The 15,884-nt window shown below is 50.3% G+C and overlaps 4 protein-coding genes and 1 long non-coding RNA gene across 6 annotated transcripts; 2 read left to right on the top strand and 3 right to left on the bottom strand.

Annotated features, from left to right (window-relative positions):
• Positions 1–259: 259 nt before the first annotated feature.
• LOC120897866 lies at positions 260–1,290 on the bottom strand. Its single transcript, XR_005738591.1, has 4 exons — positions 1,181–1,290; positions 933–1,094; positions 550–809; positions 260–472 (listed from the first exon to the last, which is right to left on the bottom strand). It is a non-coding gene; the product is annotated as an uncharacterized LOC120897866 (long non-coding RNA).
• On the top strand, positions 776–2,254 carry LOC120897865 (gamma-gliadin-like). Of its 2 annotated transcripts, XM_040303005.1 has the most exons (5): positions 776–1,000; positions 1,070–1,120; positions 1,193–1,600; positions 1,856–1,973; positions 2,047–2,254. In XM_040303005.1, the coding sequence occupies exons 1-5, from the start codon at positions 874–876 to the stop codon at positions 2,054–2,056; spliced, it is 714 nt and encodes a 237-aa protein (XP_040158939.1). In that variant the 5' UTR covers positions 776–873; the 3' UTR covers positions 2,057–2,254. The 2 variants fall into 2 exon arrangements, with proteins under 2 accessions (XP_040158939.1, XP_040158938.1); XM_040303004.1 differs by having other exon boundaries at positions 776–1,120.
• A 422-nt stretch (positions 2,255–2,676) lies between these two features.
• Positions 2,677–6,264, top strand: LOC120903627 (flocculation protein FLO11-like). The gene is made up of 2 exons (XM_040313167.1): positions 2,677–4,214; positions 4,286–6,264. The coding sequence occupies exons 1-2, from the start codon at positions 3,305–3,307 to the stop codon at positions 5,503–5,505; spliced, it is 2,130 nt and encodes a 709-aa protein (XP_040169101.1). The 5' UTR covers positions 2,677–3,304; the 3' UTR covers positions 5,506–6,264.
• Positions 6,265–7,697: 1,433 nt separating this feature from the next.
• On the bottom strand, positions 7,698–13,629 carry LOC120903618 (transitional endoplasmic reticulum ATPase TER94). Its single transcript, XM_040313158.1, has 5 exons — positions 13,183–13,629; positions 12,044–12,146; positions 9,623–11,659; positions 9,394–9,548; positions 7,698–9,286 (listed from the first exon to the last, which is right to left on the bottom strand). The coding sequence occupies exons 1-5, from the start codon at positions 13,197–13,199 to the stop codon at positions 9,184–9,186; spliced, it is 2,415 nt and encodes an 804-aa protein (XP_040169092.1). The 5' UTR covers positions 13,200–13,629; the 3' UTR covers positions 7,698–9,183.
• A 366-nt stretch (positions 13,630–13,995) lies between these two features.
• Positions 13,996–15,710, bottom strand: LOC120893843 (pleiotropic regulator 1). The gene is made up of 3 exons (XM_040295979.1): positions 15,464–15,710; positions 15,259–15,395; positions 13,996–15,189 (listed from the first exon to the last, which is right to left on the bottom strand). The coding sequence occupies exons 1-3, from the start codon at positions 15,574–15,576 to the stop codon at positions 14,054–14,056; spliced, it is 1,386 nt and encodes a 461-aa protein (XP_040151913.1). The 5' UTR covers positions 15,577–15,710; the 3' UTR covers positions 13,996–14,053.
• Positions 15,711–15,884: the final 174 nt, after the last annotated feature.

The raw sequence follows: 15,884 nt of genomic DNA on the forward strand, positions 1-15,884 counted from the left end.
ACGTATGGTGTGGGGCATGATTCATTCGGGTTTTGAACCCATGACGGGCATTTTGCTGAGACGTACGAGTTAACGACTGTGCCACGAGACGAGACGAGACTTGTGGCGTTATAACGATTGATTAATTAAATGGCAAAATAACTAAAACTCACCTTTATCAAGAGGACACTGACTGCATCCGCATCCGTGTAGTGATCAGAGATTTGATCTTGTGTTGAGATTTGATGCTAATCATCCTGCGTCTGTGAAAACATCGTGATCGAGGGCCTCCAAGTGATCTTGAAGCGCATATATTTTGGCGTCGAATTTTGGAACACACACACACGGTAATGGAACAATTCCTATGCAGAATGGCATTCAGGCATATGAGACAGTGACGTCAAGTTCAGTCTGTATTGTTTTTATCTTATCAAACTGGTTCTACTGGTGACTTTATTCGGATGGAAGACTTCAGACCGAAAACTGTTTTAGTCTGAAAGCAAAAAACCATAAATAAAACGTTAATTCATTTTTTTCCCTTTGAAGCCTCCAGCCCTTTCAATGACTGACCGTTACAGACAGCTTCGTCGCGATCTGCGTTCTATCGGTAGATAGTTCGAGCAATTCCAAACAAGACAAATGCAAACAACGTCACGAATTAATTAAACAATTTTCAAACTTCCCCGCCATCAGTCGTCGGGCGGTGTTTTGTTTGGTCGCATGCCCATTGACAAAATGTTTAACCGGTTTAGCACCCCCGGTTCCCCACCATTAGGAGATCGATCGGTTTAAATCGAGACCCGATCGGGATGTTCGGTTCCGCATCGAATCTGAAACGTGATCATTCAGTTACAACGTTTCGACCCAGAGTGCTGCTACTGTCTGTCCGTCAACATGCGCTCCCACGTGAGAGGAATCATTTGTTGTTTGCCCATCATCGTGGCGTTGCTTACATTTGTTGCGGTTTGCCGTGGCACACCCGTTCAGAAGTCGGCACCCGGCATCGAGATACTTCCGGCTGGTAAGCCTTTGGTGTCCTTTGGTGGACTGCGGAGCCTTGGTTATAATTTCCAAAATTTTATTATTGCAGCATTTTCCAACGGAAATGGACCAAGCTATGTAGTAGTGGGTGATAATGAAAGTATGTATCTATTGTCAATGCGCAAGGATTATTGATCGAGCAACGGTTTAAACCCCTTACCACCTTGTTTAGATCAACCTGCTGCAGCCGCTGCCGCACCGCTACAGTTTCAATCACGAATAGACATTCCAGTTGCGACAACAACGCAGCAACCCCCAACAACACCGATAGTTTACCAACCAGCGCCTCAGCCAGCTCCGGTCCAGTATCAGCAACCTCAGCCGCAACCGGTCCAGTATCAGCAACCGCAGCAGGTACAGTATGAACAGCCGTCACCACAGCAGGTCCAATATCAACAACCAGTCCAGCAGTACCAACAGCCAGTCCAGCAGTACCAACAACCGGAGTACCAGCAACCAGCTTCAATGTACTACCAGCAGCAACCCGTACAATACGCACAACCGCCAGCAGCGTACTCACCGTACAACGAGCAGCAGTACAATCGTCGGCCACGACCGGAAACATCTTCGTCATCCTCAGGTAAGCTTACAACAAGTTTTGTGCGCCCCTGAATATCTGTGTGTCGTAATGCTTTCGGTTGGGAGTGCGAAAAAACCCCACGCATTGTGTCGCAACCGTTAAACTTGTTTGATTTTCGACGCGCGGCCCACTTCGCTAGAGGTCAGATCAGTATGGCGCTGCAAAGCCGCTACACACGGAGGACATTTCTAATTCGCACCATATCTCGATTATAACACACTTTTCCGCAATCATCTTTTTCTCCGGTTGACGCAGGCTTCTTGGATACGATTGCCCGAGCGTTCGGTTTAAACGCGGGAACCAACTCTAGAGCTCCGCGGCCTGCTACGACCTCCTCCTCGTCTGGGCTGGGGCTTTTGGGGATGGCACTTGGGTGAGTGTAAAAATTTCCGTAACTTTGTGTTCCAGACAGGATGTGTTTTTCATGATTATTGTATCAATTACAGGCTAGGATAGAGGACCCGCAGTTTCGCCACGTATTGCCTAATAATTCTCATCTCCCGAATGCAAAATTTTCGAGGAATTTATAAAGCAATTATACGGAAATCATTCATTCATTCTTAAATTGTACTTTTTTAGCTCATTGCAACGAAGGAAAAGGCCTTCGGGTTTTGTAAACTATAAACAGATCGTAAAACTAAATGGTGTAAATAGAGTGTAAATGCAATCCAGGATTTTACTTACATGATGACATGATTTGGCAACCTAGCCCCTAACCACGAAAAGAACACATTTTAAGTTAATTTTATGGAAAAAGGATCACATTCTGCGAGCCAACTTTACGCTCCTGCTTCGTTGTTGTTCTGGACGATCGTTTTCGTTTGTAAGTTTTCAATCCTTGGCTTTAAACACATGCGCGAAAATGTCATCGCAGCGCTTTACAAATTAGCATTTTGCTTATTTTTTTATCTTAACAATACGATAATTTCGTGTAAGTGCTTACAATAAACCAATGCCACAAATCTTTTTTTTTTTAAATTTGGTCTGTTACGATACGACAGAGAAATTATCACCATTTCCACCGTTTCCATTCGACAGAGACCACCACCTCTCTGCATTCACTTTGAGTTTGACAGCTGCCTGTAGAGCGTCCGCGCGGGTAAACAACAAGATGTGGTAACGTCAAACGCGTACATTTTTCTACAATTATTCTTTACCTAAGTGTACGGACGCTTCCGAATTCCTCGACAAGCACTTGCCTTTTGTTGGCTGTACCAGCTTGTTGTAACTTCATGTACCGTCTGCCGTTATGTTTGTGCTATGAACGACGCTTGGACTTGGCCCGGTTACAGCCTGCGCTTCGGTCGGAGCCGTTCAGTGTGTTGAATGTTGATTAGTGTGCCTGTCCCCTCCGTGTCTAAGTGCTGTGTTCTGGTCGGGGTGCTCTGGTGGTGCTGCAGCAAGGGAACTGTACTATGCTACACGGTAGGAAGAAGCCCGTCCCTTCGTAGTGTCACTGTTAGCGCGATCACACTGCTTTCCCGGTAGATGATCGTGCAAGCGAGACAACCTAGCGCGCATTTCGAACATTCCGGCCAACCGCTGGCCCTTTCGGTGCAGAACGAATCCGGTGCATCAGTCACCCCGCCCCGGCCCCTCCCAAAACGGAGGAGTTAGTTAAGTACCCGTCCAATTGTCAAATCAAGCAAAGAGCTCGGGAAGCGCATACACGTACGCCGGCCAAAGAGCCAAAGATCCCCGATCATGTCGAAGCACATCTGCAAAAATCCGAAAAATCTCTTCTGCTTCGTGTGCGGCCTGTACACACCGTCGCACCACAAGCGGTCGATCATGACGCGGCCGCTGCTGCTGGCGTACGAGGCCCACTTTACGGCGCGCACCGTGCCGGAAAACTACCAGCACGGGCCGCCGTCCGTGTGCAACGTGTGCAACAATGCGCTGCTGCGGTGGCAGAACGGCACGTGCCCGAAGCCGGAGCTGCCGTTCGCGATCCCGATGCTGTGGAGCGCCTCGACCGACCATGCCACCGATTGCTACTTCTGTCTGACGCGCACCGCATCGTCGCCGGACGGGAAAACCATCACCAAAGCGAACGCATCGGTCGTGTATCCGTCGGTGAAGTCGGCCATACGGCCCAAAGTGTTCTCCAACCAGCGGGCGGTGATGTTCCATCCGATACACAGCACGATCCGTCCACCGGCAGTCTCCGTCGCCGTCACCACCGGCAAGGTGGAAGCGAGTGACAGCAAACCGATCGCCGTGCGCACGGTCACCGTCACTGCGGTCAAGCGGGAAGAATCTCCAACTGTAAAGCCGCAGCAGCAGCAAAGGGTCGTCACACGGCACAGCTTGCCGGCCTCGCAACAACCGGCCCCGGCGAGTGTGCAATTGAAGCCAGTGCCGACAGTCATCAGCACGACAGTGAGTGGCGTAAAGCGCAAAGCCGTCGCAGACCCAAGTGTTATGTACGACATGACCAAGGTAAGGCTGCGCCATTCCGAACCATCGGTTGTGCTGGAAAAAAGTGAGAAACTGGTACCCGCGAGACCACCCATCGCGATCGTACGACGCCCGGTGACAGCGGGCACAGTCAGCACGAACGCTCCCAAGATATTGAACGTGTTCTCCCTCAACAAGAATGCGATCAACAGTGGTAAGACAGCGCCAATCTGTGCGGTAACGTTTTGGTTTTGCCCTTCCCTAATCAAATTGTATCGTTTACAGACTCCAAGCAATTGATTTTACCCGCTGCAAAACTCCAGCCCAAACCGATCGCTCCAACCCAGCGACCGGTGACGATCGAAATCGAGGACGATGATGATGAGGAGATGAATGGAAGGGATCCACAGGATCCCCCGTCTCCAGAACTACCGCTGCCGAGATTGGTTCCGATCAAGCAGGAAAGGGAACCGCTCATCGTAACCAAGCAGCCGCCACCCCGAACGGTTCCAAAGCAAATTGCCGAAGTGCGGGTCGTTAAGGTGGAGCGATTGAGCCCAACATCGTCGGAGCAGAAAGCACAGCCGCCGCCAACAGTGACCCGGGCGACGACGGGCTTTATTAATCTCTGCGATCTAGCATCGGCACCCTCGACCCACAACGGTATGATGGTGGTGAAAATGCCACCCGTCAGCGAGACACAGCCGAAACCGGTTCCGGTGATGGCCCCAAAGGTTGTAGCTACGCCTACTCCCGCCGTTGCACCAACAACACCCGACAGCACGGGCACTAATGGCGGTGGTGGTGGTGGTGGTGGTGGTGGTAGTGCTTCCGAGCAGGAGGAACTGCCCCATCGCATCACACAGTCGGAGCTGATACTGTTGCTTCGCGAGCTGGAACTGCCCAAAGAGAAGTCGGCCATCCTGATCGATCGGCTGAAAAAGTGGAATCTGCTCGCGGTCGAGCTGGTCGGTTCGAACCGTTCCCGGCCGTCAACCGATCCAGCCCCGCAAACGGTTACGCAACCGTCGGCAGTAACGACACCAGCAGCAACAACAACAACCACTCCCGTAGCATCACCTGCCGCAGCTGTTGTTGTGTCGTCGACTTCGACCAAACCGACACCGGTCAATTCGTCATTGGCCAAGCCGACACCGGTCAATTCGACACTGGCCAAACCGACACCGGCTAAACCGCCAATGCCGGCCGTTTCGGTCGCTGTAACAACGCGAACACAGTGTGGACCGTACACCGGAACCGTCACCACGCTGACGAACATGAAAGACCTGCAAGTGCGCAGTACCCGGGCCGCGCAAAAACCGCCCATCATTACCAGCAGCACCAACAGCGGCGGCGGTGGCGGCGGCGGCACCAAGCCGCAGGAGAGTGGTGGTGGTGAAACGAAACCACCAATACCAAAGGTCATCACGACTAGCGTCACTACGCGCAGCGCCAAAAATGCGCTGGACAAACAAAATTATACCCCTTCGGCGCGGATAAAGTGAACCCCCGAATGGTGGGCGCCTGCGTGTCGCGAACTGGAACATGCACTCTTAGCATTAGCAACCTATAAAGTTAAGTTGTTTGCGCACGTCCACGGCGTGTTGCTGCGTCGCGAATGAAAGCGAAAATTTTTGTACAAAATTGTAAGGGTCGGGAAAGTTTGTTCGCGTTCGGTCATGTCCTTAAATTAAGACTCACACTACATACACACGCACACACATTTCTAACGGTACACAAATACCAAAAGCCATCTCTTCCAAGCGTCACATTATCCCAAGGATAGTAGAGAATTCTGAGGAATACGAAAAAAAATGAAGGGAAACTGAAGTGCCCTTAACTGTAAGCGTGAATTGGATGGCATGTGCTGATTTTACCTAAGTCTAGGTATCCACATCATCATCAGACTTAGTTTTATGTTTCATGTTTCCTTTTCTATGTAAAAAAAAGAAAACTAATGATAAGCGCGTCCGATCAGTTTGGTAGGTGAACGTGATCAGAAGACGATGACGAATGATTTTACCATTATCAGAATGAAGCTTGTGTTATGCACAAATGCGAATGATTATTGTAAGAAAAAGAAAAGAATGTGAATGTTTTCCGGGATTTGACCCCATGTATGTCGAACCTTAGCTCGATTTGGGTCCCGTGTAATATAGATGTAAGATATGATGTAATAAAGTAAGGCAGGCAGGCAGAAGCATTGGATTGAGATAACACGCGGTAAAAGTATGGATGAATAAATCGTTACAATACAAAACACACACAAACAAACTACTTACGGCCATGTCTTCTCACGAACCTTTGTGTTGTGTTACTGCGAGTTATGGCTTCTTAAGGTAGCTTTAGCCCTTGCGTGAAAGTTCACGTAAAATTGTGGGGTTTCTTGCTATATTTCGATACATATTTATCAGGATATGGTTTTTAGAAACTATAAAAAAATTGAATTATTATGTTAAATGCATTTCCTTGTGATTCTCCGCTGAGCATTATTTTTCCAACGTGCGCAAGGCCGGGAATCGCAAGGAAATGCATTTAATTTATTAATTCAATGTGTTCTACAGTGGTTTCCAGGGGATCTCATAGTTGTGGGGCACTTCCTGGACTCTTTCTTATGGGAAGTGAACTTTATATGATGGAAATTGGACTATATGCCACTCTTTTTGGACAGGCTCCTTGGAAAATCCTATTGGATTTGTCCAACAAGAGTGCTGTAGAGTCTAATTTCTATTACATTAAATTAATTTCGCGTAAGAAAGAGTCAATCAAGTCTCCCACAGCTATGAGAACTCCTGGAAAACCCTGTATAACCTACATAGTTGAGGAATGGAATATCCTTTCTTTTTGTGTACGATAAGCCATATTCTGATGAATATTTAATGAGATATAGCAGAAAAACCCAAAATTTCGCGAACAATTTCACTGGATCTGTAATCCGGGCTTTCGAAAGAAAATAATATCCATCGCAGATGTCTTTTGGGTAGGATTCCAATGCCTTAATCACCTCCGAAAACTGCATGTCTTTGGGGGAATTACTTAATTATTAATTAATTATTAATTAATTATTTACAACCTTTGTGTAGTTCTTTCGCTGCTCTTACTTGAACCCAATTTTTACTTTCGAATTACGATTAAGCCTGACAAAGATAAGACTAAGATTGACTTAGGGATGAGTGTTTAAGCTACGAGATATAGCTTACTTATCAAGTACCGTTCATCTTGCCCAACCCCCCTCACAAAGAGTGTTCGCTGAAAAGCTTAAGCAGCGTCGCGTGAAGGTCCCATAAATGGTCGGTATAGATTGTCCAGCAGGTCGATTGAATATTTTGGAAATGGAGGAAAAAGATCATTTAAATCAGTATTACACTACTTCCGGCTTAGTTTTAAATCTGAACAGCATTTTGCAAATCTTTCAAGATGTTTTTCCACAGCTGTCATTATTTGGCACAGCTGGGTTGTTGAATAATGCAGCTGACATAAGAAACTGATCCGGAAAACAGTGTGAAGGACTTTTTGAAGTCATGATTTCTTCTGATGAATGGCAAAAAGGTCCTTCTCAGTGAAAAGCATGCACTTTTGTTAGTGCCTGGTGGACATCCCCAGACCTGCAGATTTAAACCTTCCTGCACGAGGTAATTCCACATCATTCGCACACATTTTAGGTGAAGCAACAGCAAAAAACCAACACAACTCTCTCAACTCGCTTACATTCGTACCTCTATTTTCTCCGTGTTTATTTTCGTTTTTCACCCAACCTCCCTTTTTTCCAACCATTGCATGTGTCTCGAGTGTTTTCTGATTTGTTGTAAAAGTACAGCTGTTCTTTTGTTTAGAGAAGTATTCGCCGAACATTGCTAACTGCACACACTATTCGCCGCATTGATACGAACACATTACGAAAAGGGGAAGGAAACACGCCATTCCTGCTATGATGTGTAGTGCATTGTGTATGTACTGCGCTGCACACACTGAAGGAGCTAATGATGAGGTGGAATCTTATGAATAACTCCCTCAAGGACAGCAGAGCACACACACACACACATACCATCTGCATATTGCGACTTCCATCCATTTGAACCACCGTCAGAGGTGGAAGGAAGTGGATTATAACCAACCTACTGAAGAAACATGGTGTCAGGGTGAGAAAGAATCTATTTCTACTACATATGCGCACGTCAATGCGCTGCCGCGTTTTTGTTCAAATGAAAAGAATGTTTTTACTTATATGCCCCTGCTGCATGGGAAAGGCTTGAAATAAAATGCCATTCCGACCGGATGTGGGTCAGTAGCGTCGCCACCAGTCTGCTCTGTCTGCTTGCCAGATCAGTTATATATTGTGGTTTGTAATTAACAGGTCTGGGGTGGGTGGGTGTGTGTGTGTGAAGGGGGAGCGTGAATGTGCTAGAAAATAGGGTTCGATCGGTCAAAACAGTTATTAAGGAGAGCTAGTCTTACAATTAAATGTATCGCATTTCTTATTTGCTTCAAAAATCATCATTACGAATAAGACGCCTACCACAAGCTGCTGTTTTCTGCTGCAGTCTCAACACCACCTTACGCCGCCGCCTATAAATCCCTTCTCCACTGAGCTCGAATTGCAGATGCAAGTCTTGCAAGTCCGCCTGCCTCTACCTTCATTCACATTATGCGCGTTTTCCCTTTTTTTAGCAATCCTCCCCGTTTATTCACCAGCCTTTCCCTCATCTTTTCCTTTGCGACACTACTGACCTGTCTCTCCCCTCGACATCGACCATACGTGAGACGGTGAGTGTCACGGACCAAGCGAGAGGGGGCGCCTTTTGCTACAGTAATCGTCGATTCTTACTACTACTAGATCGCATTCTACTATAAACCAGTCATATGTTTGCTCTTTCCCTAGAAGCTACTAATCCTCGATCTGCACACATAGCTCTGTTTTTCTGTTTCTGTTTCTGGGATGACGAGCGGAAAGAAAGAATGATATAATCGGGAAAGGGATGGTGGTGGTGTTGTGAAGGCAAAACTGTATATGTTCCCCTCCCTCAACACGCACACAAACGCACGCACGGCAATGATTCTTTAGTTGAAAGACTGCACACCCCGCAGCTAGCAGCTGTGGCGGCAGGCCCGACGACTGTTTATAGTCTAGGTTAAGGGGAGTGGGGGATATTAGATGGATCTACACTGGCCGGGCGCGGGGCAATCTAACTGTAGAGATCGTCGTCACCGTTGTCGCCGGGATTATTGCTCGTCGGTTGCGACGAACCCTGGCCCTGCGAGCTGGAGGCGCCCTGTCCCGAGGGGAATCTGGCAGACGAACGCGCAGGTGTCACAAAAGAGAAAAGAAGTTCATCAATTAGTAAAAGTGCACTAGCAAACAATAGCATAGTACGGATGTCAAAACACACACTCACCGGAAGTTAGTACCGAATCCACGAGATTGCTGCAGCGTTTGGGCAAACATTTCGTACTTGCGGATGTCGTTGTCGGACACCGAACGGCGGGCAAACTTCATCGCTTCCTCGAAATGGTCGCGCGTAATTTCCGGCACCGGATCTTCCTCATCCATCTAAACCGAGAGTGTGAGAGAAAGATTCAATCAATGCCACGTGGTCGGTAACAGCAACCAGCCCAGTTACTTACATCCATTGCCGCGTTCTGGCTGGCGGCACGGTCCCGCTCGCGGCGAATTTCCGCCTCGATCGCCTGACGAATGGCCAGCTTACAGGCCCGCTGGCAGATTTCCGTCAGATCGGCACCGGAGAAGCCCTGCGTCACCTTCGCGACGTAGTTCAGGTCCACGTCCTCCGCGACCGGGCTCTTGCGCAGGTTGGCGCGCAGAATCGCCTCGCGCGACTTCTCGTCCGGCAGCGGAATGTAGATCAGCTGGTCCAGACGGCCCGGGCGCAGGATGGCGGGATCGATGATGTCCGGCCGGTTGGTCGCCCCGATGATGAACACGTTCTTCTTCGCCCCCATGCCGTCCATCTCGGTCAGGATCTGGTTGATCACGCGGTCGGCCGCACCGCCCGCATCGCCCACGTTGCCACCGCGCGACTTGGCGATGCTGTCCAGCTCGTCGAAGAACAGCACGCACGGCGACGCGGAACGGGCCTTATCGAAGATGTCGCGCACGTTCGCCTCCGACTCGCCGAACCACATGGTCAGCAGCTCCGGGCCCTTGACCGAGATGAAGTTCGCCTGGCACTCGTTGGCGATGGCCTTGGCGAGCAGCGTCTTGCCGCAACCGGGCGGCCCGTAGAACAGCACGCCGCGCGATGGCTGCATGCCGAACTTGAGGAACTTGTCCGGATGCTCGACCGGGTACTGGACCAGCTCCTGCAGCTCGCGCTTCACGTTCTCCAGCCCGCCGATGTCGGTCCAGGTCGTGTTCGGCACCTCGACCACGGTTTCGCGCAGCGCCGACGGGCTCGACTTGGTCATCGCGTAGCGGAAGTTCTCCATCGAGACGGCCAGCGAGTTCAGCACCTCCGCGTCGATCTGGTCGTCCTCCAGGTCGATCAGGTCCATCTTCTCGCGGATCTGCTGCAACGCCGCCTCCGAGCACAGCGACGCCAGATCGGCCCCGACGTGACCGTGCGATTCGGCCGCAATCTGCTCCAGGTCGACGTCGTCCGCCAGCTTCATGTTTTTGGTGTGGATGCGCAGCACCTCCAGCCGGCCGGTCGCATCCGGAATGCCGATGTCGATTTCGCGATCGAAGCGTCCGAACCGACGCAGGGCCGGGTCGATCGAGTTCGGCCGATTCGTGGCCGCCATCACGATCACGTGCGAGCTCTTCTTCATGCCGTCCATCAGGGTGAGCAGCTGGGACACGATGCGTCGCTCCACCTCACCGTGCGTCTTCTCGCGCTTCGGCGCAATCGCGTCGATCTCGTCGATGAAGATGATCGCCGGCGAGTTCTTCTCCGCCTCCTCGAACGCTTTGCGCAGATTGGACTCCGACTCGCCCGCCAGCTTGGACATAATTTCCGGCCCATTGATCAGGAAGAAGAACGCACCGGTTTCGTTCGCGACCGCACGCGCGATCAACGTTTTGCCCGTACCGGGCGGACCGTACATGAGAATGCCGCGCGGCGGCTTCACACCGATCGCCTTGAACAGCGACGGATGGCGCAGCGGCAGCTCGACCATCTCCTTGATCTGCGCCAGCTGCTTGCGGCATCCGCCGATGTCGTCGTACCCGACCGCGTTCAGCGTTTCCTCCTCCTCCTCGCGCTTGATCGGATTGCCCTCGCAGTGTATCACCGTCTCCGGTGCGACGATGCAGTACGGCTCCGGATCGGCCGCGACCACCTTAAACTCGACCGCCCGCATGCCGCCGCGCACGATGAACGTGTCGTCCTTGTGGATGGGCCGGTACGCCTCCAGGAAGTACGGCTTCAGGTACACGTCGAACAGGTTGCCCGACAGACCCTCGACCGTGTCGTCGATCGGCAGGATGTGGACGCGCTTGCCGTACTTGACGTCCGGGCAGGACTGGATCATCACCACGTCGCCGAGCCAGACGCGCAGATTGTTGCGCACCACCCGGTTCATGCGGATCTTCTCGTCCGGGCAGTTCTCGTCCGACAGGACGATGCAGACCGTCTCTTTCCGGCGCTTGCCCTTCAGCAGTACCGTGTCGCCGCGGAACAGCTCCAGCTCGTCCATTTTTGCCTAAAAAGAAAACATGATTTCAAACAAAAACAGAAAAACACATTTAAGCACCATGAAAACCCCATTTCTAGCATTCTGACGTCATTTTTACTCAACCTTGCGCAATATTATTTTGTGAGCCACATTTTAAGTGCAAAATAAAACAAACCAAGCAAAGACTACTTGCTCACACCAGAGCGCTTAAGTGGGCCAAGGAGGAGCACAGTAGGAGATTCAGTTCGATCGAACCATCAAAGTGTGCCATCATCGCTTATCGACAACGGTTGCACGCTGCTACCACTGTACTGCTGGGACACGTGTTTTCAAATCCCTTCCTCGAGTCGACTTGGTCCACGTTTCATTTTGCGCAAGAAACGAAAAAAAAGCTTGCATGTATTTGCTCACCTGTGACAACGAAATAACCGAGTTGTCATCGTTAGCGGCTTCGTCGACGATCAAGCGGTTCGGGCGATCCTTGCGCTTCAGGATGGCAGTTGCCAAATCATCGCTGGAAGTAAAAAGAAAAAGATTGTGAACATTTGAATTTAAGAATAACGATTAGAACAAAACGTAAATAGCGCAATCGTCTTTAGAGAGAGAGCGACGGGCGTCATTTTCCCGGAAACGAGGAGGTGTGCATCATAGGTTATTAGCCTCTTGGTCGAAAGAAGTCATTGTGCCGTAGGATGGAAAGAGACAATTGTTGCAAACATCTGTGTGAGGGGCTCTTCTTCTAACACTAGCTGCGAATTACACTGAATTTCGCCATTTCTTCAATAGTGTTTTATACATGATTTCTTAAAAAAAGACCTGTATGATTTTTCCTAGACATTTACCAAATAATTATGAGCGTAACATGGTTACAACATCCCCTTCTTCTCGTTGTCTATTATTTATGCACAACGCAACCATGTCCCCGAGAAAAGCATGGCGTTGCTGGTTATGTTTCGCCGAATTTACGAGAGAGAATGAACCATTTTTCGGATTTTATCTTTAAATTCTGTTTGTTTAAAGATTTCGGCAAACAGACAAAGATCCTTTTTCTACTCGGAAATCATTCCTTTTTCCCCACAAGTCCCCGCGTTTGTGTGATGCATTTGTAACCAACGATTACGCGAAGTAACGCATTATATCGTGACAAGCGAAAATTGAAGCAAGTCGTGCTCGTTCCTCTCACAATACAACGAAACCCCTCGCACACATACACAGCCGCACGGCGGCCGCTGCTGCCGCTCAGCCAATAGAAACCCTCTACGTACAAACATGACACACACAGACACAGACCGGGGAAAAAAGTCGAGGCTCCCCCTTGCTCTGCTTTCTTTGTGCATCAACCACACAACGGTCATCCGTACCGTACCCGGGATTGTGCCGGGTTTCCTTGCACCGGAAGCGAAAAATGCAACTTTGTCCCTTTGCTTTCCTGCTCCTCCTACTCTCCTACTTGCCGGCCGCTTCCCGGTTGCCATAACCGTCCCTCGACACCCTCTCGCTTACGCTCTTCGCCACCTCTGCCGCACAAAGTACGCGAATATTCTACTCACTTCTTGCTGTCGGCCATTTGAAGAACGGTTTCTTCGGATTGCTTCCGACCGGAGGGGGGATGATGTTACCACAAAACTTCGATGCGACTCAAGCTTCCTCTCTGCAGAAAACCGATTCGCTTTTGGCAAATGTTATCCGTGCTATGGGTGGGAAAACGGGCACACACACACACGCCGCACGCTTTTCACACTTCGCCTGCCGCCTCACTGGATGCCGGATTTCCCGAGAGCACAATCACAATTATCCTGGTCGCAGCTTGCTACGACGTGCACACTTCCTTTGTTGATGCGTTTCTATTGGGTTTTTGGTAGGTGACGAAAATCTGGTTCAGTCTCTTAACTACAGGCTACGGAGGGTTACCGAGCTATAACCGCAAGCGCACAGAGCAGGGAGCGACGAAGACAACGACCCGAACGCGAAGCAGCGATGACGATGACTTGCCATCTGGCTGACATATCCGGATGACGCTGGCGGTCGCGGTGGACATGCGCGGGTGACAGTTGGAAATTTCAATTTCTGTAAAACTGGTACAAAATGATTGTAAAAATTGTATTTAGACTGGAATTAAAATTTGAGAATATTTTGAGGACGGTTTTTGATAAAATGGCAAGCTCACAAAGATCAGAAATTTGCACCCAAACAAACGGACACATTTTTACGTCACTTTTCAAAAATAGTTCGTTAATGATGAAGACGAAATTATTGTTTAATAAGTTTACTCTTCCACAAAATTCCATTCCATTACTAATAAATCGAGAGCCACTGTCGCTTTCAGTTAAATAAGAAAAGTAGAAATTAAATTAAAATCCCAGTTTCCATTGTTCGCATTAAAATTAAATGTATTTCCGTACAAAGTTGAGACGCTCCTGCTTAATACTTTCTACGCTTAATAATTTCCGGCCGCCAGTTGATCGGATGCGACTCCTCCGTCGCCTCGTCGTCCTCCTTGTAGATCTTGATCGTCTTGTCCGCCTCGGTCGTGATCAGCCGCGAGCCGGACTGGTCGAACGTCATCGAGAAAATGCCCGCCTCGCTGTCCATCGAGCCCGGCTGGACCGCCGCCTGGAAGCGCTGGAAGTTGTACCCGGTGCGCCAGTCCCAGAAAAACATCGTACCATTGTCGCCGCCCGACACCAGCACCCCCTCCGGATTGACCGCCATACAGTTCACGATTGAGTTGTGGCCGCCCAGGTTCTGGATGAAGTTGCCCTCCGGGCAGCGCCACTGCTTGATGTTGTCCGGCGAGGCCGACGCAAACATGTACAGCGACGGATGCAGCACGATCGCACGCACGCTCTTCTTGTGGTTGGTCAGCGTGCACATGCTCTTGCCGGCGGCCAGATCCCACAGCCGCACGGTCGAGTCGTGGCTGCCGGTGATGATCTGCGGATTGGCCGCCTGCGTTACCACGCTCGCGACCGTGTTCGTGTGCCCGGTCAGCGTGTGGATGTTGGCCTTGGTGCGCATGTCCCACACGCGCGCTGTCGAATCGCGCCCGGCCGTCACCAGCACGTCGATCGTTGGATGCAGCGACATCGTGTAGACCGCCGACAGGTGGCCGTGGTAGTGCCGGATCACCTTGTTGTACTCCAGGTCCCAGCACTTCACCTGCCGGTCCTCGCCGCAGCTGAACAGGTACGGATGCCGCGGGCTTACCGCCAGCGCCCGCACCGTGCTGACGTGGCCGGTAAGCGAGAGCTTCAGCTTGCCGCTGGCCAGGTCCCAAATTTTAATCACTCGATCGGCGGCACCCGTAGCGAACCACTCGTTGCCCGGCTCCACCGCAACGCAACGCACCCAGCCCAGATGGCCTGAAATGACGCGGCACAGCTTCCACGGGGCGTGCCATTTCGGTTTCGGGATGGTGGGCGCTTTCTTTGGCAGTATTTGCACCGCGCTGGAGGCAGCCTGGGGTGTCGGGGTAGCGGCAGGAACCAGCGCCATCTGACCATTTGTACCATCCGGTGCGCTTCCTTCCTGTTCGCCGGCGGCTGTTATTGCCAACACTAAAACGCGGAAAGCGACATGGTTAAGAGGTGCAGAAAAAAACCGTTCACTACCAAACAGTGCCTTACCGCCATCCTTGCCGCCATGCTGTCCCTCGATCCGGTCACTATCGCCCCGTTTCGCTGCCAGCGCCTTTGCCTTGGCCGCACGGTCGAAAACCAACCCATACGTGTCCCGTGCTTTAATGTTGTACTTCAACTTTTCACTGCAAAAAAGAAAGATAATTCAGTAAACTGCCCTCCATTTTGCCTCTTCCCGCGGAGGAATGCTTACAGTGTTTCGTCGATCTCCGGCAGCAGCGATTGGTTGGCGACGAAAAAATCATGCGTACGCTTTAACGAACGGAACACCAACGTGTGCACCGAGTGACGCTGAACTTCCTCCATATGTGCGGTACAATTTTTTACGGTTTTAGCAGCACAATTTAATCTCGTTTTTGATAAAACGAAGCTGCTGCGGCAACTTTAGCGGCAGCGTGTTGTTTTCTTTCGTAGGGTAAACAAATTTTGACAGCTCGCTGGAGAAAGCAGCATCTGTTAAACGCTTGTTTTCCATTTGCTCCCCGTTGACGGGATCGGCCCAGCCAGGGGTGCTGCACGTGATATGTGGGAAAGCAAACTTTTTTCTTTAAATTCATCATTTAAGCCATTCAAACACCGCGAATGGTTTGAAAATATGCTCAAAATAATAAATA

This window comes from Anopheles arabiensis, chromosome 2, assembly GCF_016920715.1.
Source record: "Anopheles arabiensis isolate DONGOLA chromosome 2, AaraD3, whole genome shotgun sequence".
NCBI lineage: Eukaryota > Metazoa > Arthropoda > Insecta > Diptera > Culicidae > Anopheles > Anopheles arabiensis.

Bases quoted from the DNA above. Each gene is read 5' to 3' on its own strand.
- LOC120897865 (XM_040303004.1), top strand. From the start codon at position 874: ATGCGCTCCCACGTGAGAGGAATCATTTGTTGTTTGCCCATCATCGTG. The intron at 1,121-1,192 runs GTATGTATCTAT...CACCTTGTTTAG, and splicing joins AGTAGTGGGTGATAATGAAA to ATCAACCTGCTGCAGCCGCT. The intron at 1,601-1,855 runs GTAAGCTTACAA...CGGTTGACGCAG, and splicing joins AACATCTTCGTCATCCTCAG to GCTTCTTGGATACGATTGCC.
- LOC120903627 (XM_040313167.1), top strand. From the start codon at position 3,305: ATGTCGAAGCACATCTGCAAAAATCCGAAAAATCTCTTCTGCTTCGTG. The intron at 4,215-4,285 runs GTAAGACAGCGC...TATCGTTTACAG, and splicing joins CAAGAATGCGATCAACAGTG to ACTCCAAGCAATTGATTTTA.
- LOC120903618 (XM_040313158.1), bottom strand. The intron at 11,660-12,043 runs GTGAGCAAATAC...TTTTCTTTTTAG, and splicing joins CGGTTATTTCGTTGTCACAG to GCAAAAATGGACGAGCTGGA. The intron at 9,287-9,393 runs GTGAGTGTGTGT...TTCGTCTGCCAG, and splicing joins GGATTCGGTACTAACTTCCG to ATTCCCCTCGGGACAGGGCG.
- LOC120893843 (XM_040295979.1), bottom strand. From the start codon at position 15,576: ATGGAGGAAGTTCAGCGTCACTCGGTGCACACGTTGGTGTTCCGTTCG. The intron at 15,396-15,463 runs GTAAGCATTCCT...TCTTTTTTGCAG, and splicing joins CCGGAGATCGACGAAACACT to TGAAAAGTTGAAGTACAACA. The intron at 15,190-15,258 runs GTAAGGCACTGT...TCCGCGTTTTAG, and splicing joins GCATGGCGGCAAGGATGGCG to TGTTGGCAATAACAGCCGCC.